Here is a 12,500-nt window from a genome sequence, read left to right as displayed (position 1 = left end):
ATTCTTGTATAATTGGAAATGTGTTCAAAAATATTCGATTGATGATCGATATGTTAAAAAATATTCATTCGTACATACCCATCAATAAAATATCGATTTTTCATATAGAAATTCAATTTTTATAATTCTATTGAATAGTTTTATTTTTCTAATTCCGATCGTTTGGCTTTAGAATTTTAATAAATCAATAAATTAATTAATTAGACTTCGATTAAAGAATTTCGAATTAAAAATTATAACATAAATTACGTTCATAATGAAAATATTATTCAAAGGTGAAAATAATGAAATATTCATGCTTTATTTAATTACATATAAACATATAAACATTCTTAAACTAAATTATCATGTTATTTGTATTAAAACAATATCTGTAACGATAAATAATTTATAGACTAAATAATTTATTTTAATCTTTGTCTCCCAAATCATTTGAATATCCATAAATTCAATCATATAATAGAGAATTTTCGGATATTTTGACATTTTAGATGTTCTACAATATATCGAGAAATAATTTGTTAAAAATTATTACAATATACAATAATATTTGTTGTAAATAAGTTACTTTTAAAGAAGAATAAGTGTCTATATTTTAATATGGATATTATAATGTAATGTAAGAAACAAATTGTACATTTTTTTGAAACTGGGTCAATTTGCTTTTCATATTAATGCATATTTTAAATAACACCTTACTGATTATACAAAAAGAACAATTTTATGGAAATTGCATTATAATTTATTCCACCAGTAAGTCAACAAGTGAAATTCCGCTGCAGAAATAGCATACTAATGAGATTTATTTTAATTTACAATGTATCATTTTCATGAAGATTGTTCTTTGACATACCATTCACGACAATAAACTTGTAACCAAAATACATTTATGTAACAGAAAAAATGTATTTTTTCGCTTTTATGAAACATATACAGAGATGTATGCAGAAAATTTCTTTCTGTCATAAAATCATTTGTAAAGAAAAATTAACAATCAGATTTCAAATAGATTCATAATCCAATTATTAGACAAATCATTTATTATTATAATAAAATTGTTGTAAGGAAATTATTTATATTTCTATTATTCTCTTGAAATTAATCCTCATATTAGCATTCAATATTTTCAAGGTATCATTCAGTTTATGATTTCAATAATTTTTTCATTCTAAAATTCTGATCTTGGAACGTAAATTAGTAACAATAATAAATATTGGTGATTTGACTAGATTTGATAATCTTTTGATAAAAAGAAAAATAATAAAATTTAAATTTTCTTTTAAATTGAAGTATAATTGAATAATATGAAGATTAGAGAGAATATTATTGATAATAATAAGTTGATATTAATTAATAATATGATTCACTAAAAATATACTCTTTTTTTATGTTTTATTTACAATAAAAATAATTCATACGTACACAAATATCTGAGTATCGACACAAGAGTGTTAACTAATTCAAAAAATGATCTTTACTTTCATCCATAAAAAAACTTTTGTATTTCTAATTATAATTCTATAAATTTACTACTTTTCCAACTATCCTCCACTTTTTTTAAATTCTCGCCAATAATTTTTCTTTTCTATTTTTCTTTTCTACGACTCTCCACAAATCCAAAATAAAATAAAACTATTCTCATTAATCTCACTAAATCTTCCAGAATACCTCCAATCATATACCACCGTCATCAAAATACGTCCAACCAATTTTCACTTTCGACGCAAGACAGACAAGAGTTCAATCTCTCTCAACATTCTCTCCCCCTTTTATCCTCCCTCGTTAAAACCACCCCAATTTCTTTTCTCCGCCGTATCGATAATCTCGTCCCCCTTCTTTTTTTTTTTTCGTACGAGGAACGAAGTTTCAGCAAGTTTCCTTCGCTGAAACGGCGATCCTTGGCATTCATCCTTTCCCCACGAGGAAAACCCGCCCGAATCTTAGCCGTCGATCGCGTGTGTACGCCCCAGGTGGCTACAGTTTCCGCTCCGGGCTAATGCAGTCGCACGACGCGCGACAGAGAGATTGGGTGTCTAGACACCCCCACCACCACTGTTGCAGGTGAATTCGAGACAAGCTGTACTCGTTAAAGGTGAGAACAGCGCTCGAGGTAGGGGGTGGAGGTAGGGGCACGCGCGTGTCACTCGCAGGCGAAGCGTGAAGGCGCGTCTTCTCGTTTGTCTTCGGAGATTGTTTTCAGAGAGAATAGGATCGAGGATACGTTGGGAATGGATACGTTGCTTTCTTCTGGGTTATTCTTCGTTCATCGAGCGAGTTGGTTTGTTGATTTATTTTGTAATTGTTTACGATGCGTTGTAGTAGATGGATTAAGGAAGTTTTTTCGATATATGTTTGATGGAGAAGATTACGAAACTTGGAAGATGTGTGGAGAGTATTTGGATAAGTATCTCTTTTCAAAATATATTCACAAGGTTTGGTTTTTATTATTGTGAAATTTTGTGTAGGCTAAAAATGGAATCAAGAATTATCGAGAAATATATTTCAGGGGATAAATATTTTATTTATATTGGAAACAACTTAAAAACTTCTTTTCTATTTTTATATTTTGCGAGTTAAAATTGGAAAAGATTGTCTCTTATATTACATTACGTAATCCTCAAAATTCAAAACCCATTGGGAAAAAATGCATTTGCACGCTTTTAAATAATAGAATACATTTTAGCGCGTACTCGTAAAAACCTCAAAAAATTCAGAAATAAGTTCCTTTACCCAAATATATAAAACAAAAAAAAAAAGGAAAAAGAAGAATCAATGCAAAAATTTCTTCAATTTAAATCGATATCCAAGCGAATATCCCTTTATTTTTTTATTCTTCTCGATTTCGATCGAGAATTTCGCTGCTTTCCTCCACTGTTTTTCCTTCCTCCAAGTTTCTCCTCCATACATACGTTCTCAACATAATTACTCGAACGAGAAAAAGCCCTTGGAGCGTAGCAAATGCGGCGCGCAAGGGTATTTCGCTTGGGTATGGATTTTCATCTGCCCATCCCCCTTCGGGTGAAACCGAGCGGAGATGGCACAATTCGATACGAAAATTCAAGGCATTTCCAAGTTTCCTCGGCGGCGACGAGGGGTCTGTATCGATGCATAAGTTGAAACCGATTCGCCTTTCGTTGATTTATAGCTGGCCGAGCTTGGTCGACAGGATATACACACGAAATATCCCTTTCCGGTCTCCGTTCGGATGAATGTGTCACTGAGCGTGGCTCTGAGTCGTTGCTTCCGGTCGCCGCGCTTTTCCTTCGATGTAAAGAAGGTGGCGGGAGAAACGGAGAGAGAGAGAGAGAGAGAGAGAGAGAGAGAGAGAGAAAAAGAGAGAGATTGGCATTCACGATGGAACCATACTCGCTTGGACACGCGAGAGATGGCACAATCTTTCTCATGGCGAGGCTTTAACTTGTAACTTGAGTATCAAAGGGTATTTTTTGGGGATGGAAGAATATGAGACGATCTCAAGATTGGTTTTGAACGAAGTTTTCTTTTCTTTTTTTTTTTTTTATTGAGTGACGAGAAATTTGTTAGGAATTGAGGATTTTTGGATCATGAGGGTATTGGTATTTAAGGTTAATATGATTGTATTTTAAGGAAATAGTTTTATTTGGAATAATAATTCTAAATGATTACTTGAATTTTTCTTTTACTTTTCTTGTAAAAGTTCTTCAATTAATGTTTAATTTAACGAGAATTAAAATTAAATCTCTTTATGTTTCTTATAAAATATCTATTAAATTAAAAATGTATTAGTTAGATATATATTGAAATAATCTAATTAAAGAATATTAACAGGAAAATCTGACTTTAATCTCTTATTGAAATCGCGAATTATCATCTGATATAATTAAACTAACTATATGTCTTTGTACATAAGCTGTAATTTACTATTGCATATGTATCAATAATGATTAATTACATATAACGATAAAATATTGATGAATATACAATTACGTTATGCTATAATGTTTGTAAATGTAATAAATCAACGAAATTAGTATACGATTACCGATATTCATATCAGGTAATGATATTTGATCAATTAATGTCAAACATCACGTACATTATCACGTATACCTAGAATCCATAAATGTGCTAAAAATATTTGAAATGTAACGAATAGTTCTTACAAATTCACATATGATAAAAAAAAAACAATTTTAATTATTCATTTATTTAAATTATTTTCTGATTTCTATTTATCATAATTTATTTGAGTTTGTTATAATTTGTTACAATTAATATATATATACTAAAAAAAAAAAAAAATAATACGATTGCACATACAATATTCAATTTATAAAAGAAAAAAGTAAAATTCTATTTCAACAGAATTTATTACTTAAATATAATTGAATCATCGATCATATAACATAATATAATATCAACTTCATTTTCTCGAAGAGAATAAAAATAAAGATAGAACCTTCTTATTAAAACTTGCCAGTGAAAATTTCTCTTGTATTCCTAGAATTCCACATTTTAACGAAAATCCCTTTGCCAAAACGTAATGAATTTGATCGAACTTCATCGCAGCGACTTCATCAGCGAATTTAATCGCAAACCAGCGAAGCGGATAACCGATCAGGAGTGAACAATGGGGTTGCCAAGTCGAGAGTCGACAATATCTTATCGTGATGTTAGTGTTACGCCATATCAAATTCTATTCGATGTATATGTGTAAGAAAATCACATAAGTTGCTCGAAGCTGAAATTTTTTTAGCTCGAAAATTTTTCGCGTTAACAATAAGTCAATGAGATGTATAATTAATTTCTTTTTCTTTTAAAAAGTTTAAATTTTTAATACGCAATAATTGACATTTGTTGATATTGGCAATGATTTTTCTGTTTGATTAACTTTCTAATCATTTGGATTAAAAATTATGTGTTAATAGTTTATTTTATTTATTCTTATAATTCTTAATTCTTATAAGACAACAAAGAGATGATAAAATTGAAACAATTTGATGAATATTCAAAAAATAATTATGCATTGTGTAAACAATGTTATACATCGTGACATTTTGATTAAAGAGGGACGATATATTCTTGAATATTTTAATCTTTGTATATCTTTTTATTTATGTTCTAGTCTTTGATTATCTGATATGAGATAAATATCCGATATACAGGATTGTAAATGAAGTTGGAAAGATATATCTATTTCTCTTTTTAAGTTTCTTTTTTCTTTTTTGATAACATTTATTTTCTTACAGCAATAGCATAAATTCGAACGAATAAATTCAAGATACAAAGATAGAAGGACGAAGTATATTTGTGAAAATAGAACTCTTTTGTCGTAGAAGAAATTGCAAGAAAAAAGGAAAAAAACTTAAAATTTGTAAATTTAAACTAGAAAACTAAGTGACTAAAAGCGTGAAAATAAAAAGAATAAAACAAAATTTTCCACTTTCTTTAAATTTAAAATAAAGTCATTTTAGCGATAAAATAAAACATTTAAAATAAAACATTAAAACAAAACAAAAGGAAAAAGAAACCGAGTAGAAGAGTATTATTTAGTTATTGTTACTATTTCGTGTTTTTACACTGTTTTTCTTTTAATTTATCGCAGAAAAAATTGGTCAATATTAACCAAAATTTCTTTTTTATATTTAATCTAATAAATTTTACTTCTTACATTAATATTCAACGAACTGGCTCAATGTTTCTTATTTTTTACGATTGCAAAAGAAAAAGATTTTGTGCTGAAACGAGGACAATTCGTTTCAAGAGGAAACGTTATTATATGAAAATTGGGTCAACGAGTACTAGTACCAATTTATTAAGATAAATATGTAAATTATATTATTTTTTTGCCACAATTCTTTAAAAGCTATTTTTATGAATATTTCATTCATTAATTTTTATTTTTCAATCAATAAATTTCTATATCATAGAAAATTGAGAAAAAAATAAAGAAAATTATTCGAGATATTTGAAAGAATATTAAACAGCGATTCCATGAAAATATATCAAATATTTTAAATATTTTTATTTTTATTATAAAAGATAAATACGTCCTATTGTAATATATTATATATTTTGAAGTATTTTTTTATTATATTTTTATTTTTTACTATCATATTTTTATATCTGATACATGAAAATATTACCAATAAATATAGTAATTTAAATATTTTTACATTATAATAGTATAAATACTTTCAAACTATACTAATCAAAACAAATTAAACAAACGAATTAAAGAAATTATTTCTTTTTAAAAATCCCAACTTCGAATTAAAAAACAAAAACAAATAAATTCTTTAAATTATCATTTAACAATATAAATATCTTTCTCCTATCCCAAATCACAGAAATATTTGCCACGTTAAATCGACCAAAAATTATTCCATTATCGATACATCACCCCATACTTTTATCAATTTTATATTTTTCGAACGATAAAAAAATTCCAGCTGAACCAAAGAGACGGAACAATTTTGAAGCCGCCCTCCATTTTCCCCCATCCCACCTTCCGTCCGGAAATCATGGACGAAAGTTACAAAACAGGGAATCGCGGTGAATGTAAAAAAGCGCGGCCATTAACAGAAAGCACGATGTGGAAGCTCGAAGACAACTCAGCCTGGGTATCTAATTCCGGTGTACACAGAAGTTCGGCCATCGCAACGTCGAGGAATACGTAAAATGTCCTTCCGTTTTTTCTCTCTCTCTCTCTCTCTCTCTCTCTCTCTCTCTCTTTCGAGCATGTCGAGAACCGTTCCAACATCGCAAAACTTCTTATGATAATCACGAAACTTTTTCGTAGCTTCCCACGATCGGATTCTCGAAAGCTATCTTCGTCGATGCGTCTGCAAGAGAATGACCTTTGAATTTCAATACTCCCTTTTTTGTCGAATCGAAATATAAGGGATGTTGCAAAATTGTTGAACGAATCTTAAAATCTGAATTAAAATTCATATAAATATATAATAATTGTAAATACTGATATTTATATATTCGTTGGACACATTTAGATAAATTGATTCTAAAAGAATCTAAAAGAAAAATAGAACTTGGTGATAAATGTTGATTGAGGTTTAATTATTAAGTTACGTGCAATTTAAGTTTGTATTAAGTGAAGAGAGTTGAAGATAGAACGAGCTAGCTATGAAGATGGAAATACATTTATTTTGGATTCTAGAACCTTTAAAGATATTCCACGAATATTTTAATCTTTGATAAATATAATGGTGAATTAATAATGGAACCTCGGTCGATCAATTATGACTATTTAAGATCTCGATTATTCCCGATTATCTAGCTTAACTTATTATCCTCTATTAATTAAAATTATTAATTTTTCATTAATTTTCTTTCGATTTATTCGCCGTATTTAAATAATTGTTATAGCTGACGTATTGAATTTAATTCCATTATTTCAAAACGTAAAAACGAATTGCAAAAAGAGTAAATTTATACAAGAAATGCATTTCTCTTTAAATTCATAAATAGCAAATTAATTTATACAACCAGAAGATCAATAGTTTAAGAGATACTTTAACTTCATAATATTAGAATCTGGCATAAGATAAACGATTGAATCGATCATGTATTTATCTTTGTACTATTGAATTCCAAGAAATTAATCAATCTTTTCTGTTTTTTATTTCAGATATCCTCCATCACCAGCTTTTGCAGGGTGAGTAACTAACTCGTTTGTCAATTTATTGGATATTGATTTTTCTTTTTAATTTAATTTGCAAAATGTGATATGCGTGGTATCTGAAGTACAATTATAGAAAACTATAGTATAATAGTATCGCGAGGAAATTACTATTTTTGTTCAATTATTTTTTATCCTTTCTAGATAACAATCATATACACTGGTAGAACGAATATTTCATAGTTAATTATTTAAATAATTTCTATCAACTTCTCGAAAAATTTCCTTCTGTAAATTGTTGCTATAAAAATTATAATAAGAGATACGCATTTTCATTTGAAATTGAAAATAATAGAAAAAAATATATATTCTCGTCGTATCATTAATTTTATTTATAAAATCATTTTCATCCAATTATAATAATTATATCATTCTAGAAATTCGTAAATGAACGAATATCACGTCGTGTAATTTGCACATGTATTTAATTACATCTATATCCAGATTTAGCGAGTGGAAGAAATGCATAAAATGATGAGATTCGTGTGTTTTCATTAATTCACGATCTGGTAATCGTAAATACGAGAGAGAGAGAGAGAGAGAAAGAGTACGTTGAATGAAAGCTTTCGACCACGGGGTTGATCGATCGCAACCTCCTCGGTGTCTTGACATAAATTTAAAAATTAATCGAGAGTTAAAAGCATCGGTTTCTACGTAGTTTGGAATATCGGTTTGACATATTTTCCCGAAACGTCGATAAAAACGATACCTTTGGTGCCTGGAGCCAGATGATGAGAACCCAGACGATGCCATTAAATCGTTCGGTTTCCTTTGAGCAATAACCCGATCCTTGATCTCTCTTATCTTAACAGGATTTCTCTCCAAGAAGAGAAAATGAAATGACTATTGTGTATGTCTCTAGATAGATGTATTTTTTCCTCCCCTAATCTCTCTTCGAGAAATGCTGCTTGTCTTCTTGCAAAGTGTATGGATTAAAAAATATCAAATTGTTACATATAATTGATCATAAAAGTCTTGATGCACTTTATATTCAAATTGAACTAATTTAAATTTTTATTATATATATATATTTATTTACAGTGCATCAATATTTGTGCATTCAATGCAGAAATTTGATTAATTTAATAAAATATTAATTTCATAAAAATATTTCAATATTTGCATCAATATTTAAGTACTAATTTTCACATAAATCAATGTTATTTATTCTAAAAAAGTACTTTTTATCTAATTTAAATGATTTATACTGTTTAAATATTTAAAATTTCTACAAATGATGATGAAATATTTTATATGAGATAAAAAAAATAAATTTTACGAATTTAAAGTTCGATTCCACAGGAACATTAGAATACCAGTTAAAGTAGATAAGTATGCTTTACATCAAACATCAACTATCCACTGGAATTCTATGCTAGTTTCCAAGATAATATTCGAGAATATACAATGGAAACTGATAGTGACGAAATGATCAGATTAGTCGGAGAAAATACACGGTTCGCTGCTCGTGAGATTGCATCAGGGCTTGAATTCACGATTCAAACGTTGCATTCACGAGCATTTACGATTACAGACAATGTCTTCATTGTGTATCGCTTCGATGTATATCGACGAGATCTGGAAAGACGCGAAAATCTGATCCCCCAGCCTCCATTAATTTCGATCATCGCTTAATTTACTTAAATCTTTAAAATCGTTCTCTCGCGAATTAAACCTTCCCTCCTTTTCTTTTCTCTTTCAAATTTTCACGACGATTTTACTTTATTGAAACAAAGGAGGGAGAAGAGAAGAAATGGAAAGGAAGAGATTCAAATTTATGAAACAACTTCGGTAGAAATCTTTTCTCTCCTTGATAAAAATACGTAACAGGAAGCGCGCTACCTGGAGCGGAAGATGAATCGCGGGAAGAGACAGAACGGAACTACGTGGCGCGAATCTGGCTAAAAATGGTCATCATTTATTAAATCGAGCCGAGAAGTTTCCCCAGAGTGCCTCGACCCTGACCGTATCCAATAGTATTTCATTATTAATTTTTCGCCGGAAGTTGGACCGTGCCCAAAGAAACTCCCCTCGCCGTGGAAATCTCGCCGTGCTTTTAAGATCTCGTACGGAATTGCTTTTCCTCGTTGGCTTTCGGGCCAGCCAAGGTAGAAACGTCTCTCGTCTTTCATCGCTCCCCTTCTCCTTTTGACGGTCCATGATTTGACGCCGCCCTTAAATAAATCACGTTTCATAGATGTTCGAGAGAATGAACGTGTACGAAGAGATATTATATCGTAATGAGAATGTATCCTGTCCCGTGAAATAAACGTAATATAATAATAGCAGAATCAAATAGTTATTTAGAATTATTTCGATTGGTTCGAATATAATAAAATGAGTACGATTTAAGTTGAGAATACAGGATATGAGAATTGAAATTTATGTTCTTTTTATTTTATGTAATAAATGTAATAAATATTTGCAAATTTGGTTCTTCGATTGAAAAAATCAGTTTATTTTTTGGAAAGGATTCATCTTCCAATTTCAGTAGCTATTTGGATTGAAAGATTTAGAAAAGTAAATTTGTGAATAGTGTCGATGATTTTCTATTTTATTTTGCTGATAATTTTATCAAAAAGAAAATGTACGAATTACGTTCGTTGTTTGATCAAGTAATAAAATTCAAAATTTTCCTTCCATAATTGAATGTAGGTTTAAAATTTCCTAATATATAATAATAATAATATAATAATAATAATATAATATAATATAATAATAATAATAATAATAATTAATATATAATAATAATTCTATAATTTTCGAATCTTCGTTTCGTTTATTTTATCAAAGGAAATCGATCGAAACGAATATAGAATATAAATATTTCTGAATAGGAATATTTGAGGGTAGATCAAACACGTAGAAATGTTTAAATTTGTAATGGGTAATATTTTTCGATAAGCAATCTTAATCAACAGAAATTAATTGAATGTGACAGATATTATATATATATTATACAGGTAAACGAAAATGATAACGAATTTTCGTGTAGTTTGCGTTAGAAGCTTGTGATGCGATGTCATAATGGTTAATTTAGTGCGCCACGTATTTGTAACTCGTGAAAATTAAATTTACACATTTGCGCGTATTAACATGACACAACTTGACATTCATTTGACGTGGATGAATTGTTTCGCGCAAAATTCTCCTAAAAAGTATATTCTCGTGGGAATATACTTATTTTTATACTTCAAACTTTCATTTAAAAAAGTTTAATGGATGAAATTTTATTCCTTCGTTTTTTATTTTCATTTATAGTATTTGTTTATTCCTTATTCTTTATTTCTTTATTCATTAATCGAATTCAACGTTTTATTTGCACATTTATTATTCATTTTAGTTTAGCAAGGATATAACAATAATAGTCGGATATATATTTATACATTTTGTATAATAACTTTAAAATAACTTTCTATATTTTATTTGAATATTATCTTATCCAGAAATTCATTTAATAATCGAAATAAAAATTCCTATATATGAGAGAAAATAATAGTTTAAAAATGGATTGATTATTTTTTGAACAGAAATTTTCTTCGAGGGGATGAAATTTATCCTCTGCTTCGTTTTTTGAATATAATTTTCTCATGGCAATATTTTTCTATAATTTTAAAATTTTGCATCGTTATAAAATTGTGTTCAAAAGAATAGAAAAATGATCGAAACATTAATTTCATCAATTGTTAGACCAACAGATCGGTAAAAAGAATATTTCATCCGATTTTCCTTACATCCTCGCTATAAAAATTCCATAAAATCGAACTTTCAGTAGTATTTCAAAATCTTTACTCAAATTCATTTTATTAGTTTATCGTCTATTCCTCTCATACACAAAAGCGTACACAAACTTTGCCCGTGTGTATTCTTTGGAACGAAAGCTTTCAATTTCGACTAGGTAAACGTTTTTAATTTCACCGCAAAAAGGGTGGATGCCTTGTTGGTGTGATAAGAGCGCGCGCGCGCGCGTGTATACACGTACACGTGTGGGGCGAACAGTATGAGTTTACGATGGAATAAATTAAATCAAAATGTAAATCGGTTCTCCGTTGAACCGTGTTTGGCCAGAAGTCGAAAACAAGAGAGGAAATGGTTCAGAAACCGACGTGAGGACAAAAGAGCGATGAAAATGTGGAATATATGTGGACCAATGCTTCCATCTTTCATATAATTTTGTTTTTGCCTCTGATTATTTATGACGATTCTCTTTCAAAAATATTTAAATAACTCCTATTGATCTTCTCTTCTTTTCCTAGTTAGAAAATAAAATCAAGTTTTTATTCGTAGAGGATAAACTTTTATTTTTGTCAGTAAGGAATAAATATCTATTTGTATAGGAATTTATTTATTGGTATTTTAAATTGAGATTAATTAAATTAATCTTTTGTTCGTTGAAAGTATCATTCCTTTGGAAATTTCATTCATTTGTATCGATATTTCGAAGCTTATGAATAATCGAAGAGTTTATATTATTCTTCCATTGAAGTTGTTTTGAATTCTTAAAATGTAATTAATTGTTTAAAAATAATAAAATCGAGAAAAATTAATCGTCAATTTTTCGACAATTTCGAATGAATCGCGTCACGAAAATTCAACGAAAATTCAAGGCAAAGAAAATCGTTCAAACTATCGTTCTTGAGGAAATGGAAAAGAATCTTGACAAGTCCTTGCCTGCACTTGACTGCTTTTTCGAATTTCAATTGCAGACTTTTACGAATAATAAAAACAACTCTTCTCGATTTTCTAACTTTGTTTCCCTCGTTTTTCAATAAACATTTACACGATATGATAAAATTATATTTACCAATATATATTTACGAAT

The 12,500-nt window shown here is 29.0% G+C and overlaps 1 protein-coding gene across 1 annotated transcript in view; it reads left to right on the top strand.

Moving 5' to 3' along the window:
- The window catches only part of LOC122720222 (neurexin-1), a 420,486-nt gene that overhangs the window by 199,358 nt on the left and 208,628 nt on the right, over positions 1-12,500 (top strand). The window contains exon 6 of the mRNA XM_043946779.1: positions 7,628-7,654. Within this exon, the coding sequence (XP_043802714.1) occupies positions 7,628-7,654 (27 nt within the window). The remainder of the gene's footprint in view (positions 1-7,627; positions 7,655-12,500) is intronic.

This window comes from Apis laboriosa, unplaced genomic scaffold (genome assembly GCF_014066325.1).
Source record: "Apis laboriosa isolate Shangri-la unplaced genomic scaffold, ASM1406632v1 scaffold122_cov146, whole genome shotgun sequence".
NCBI classification, from domain to species: domain Eukaryota; kingdom Metazoa; phylum Arthropoda; class Insecta; order Hymenoptera; family Apidae; genus Apis; species Apis laboriosa.
This window is presented reverse-complemented; position numbering and strand designations above follow the sequence as displayed.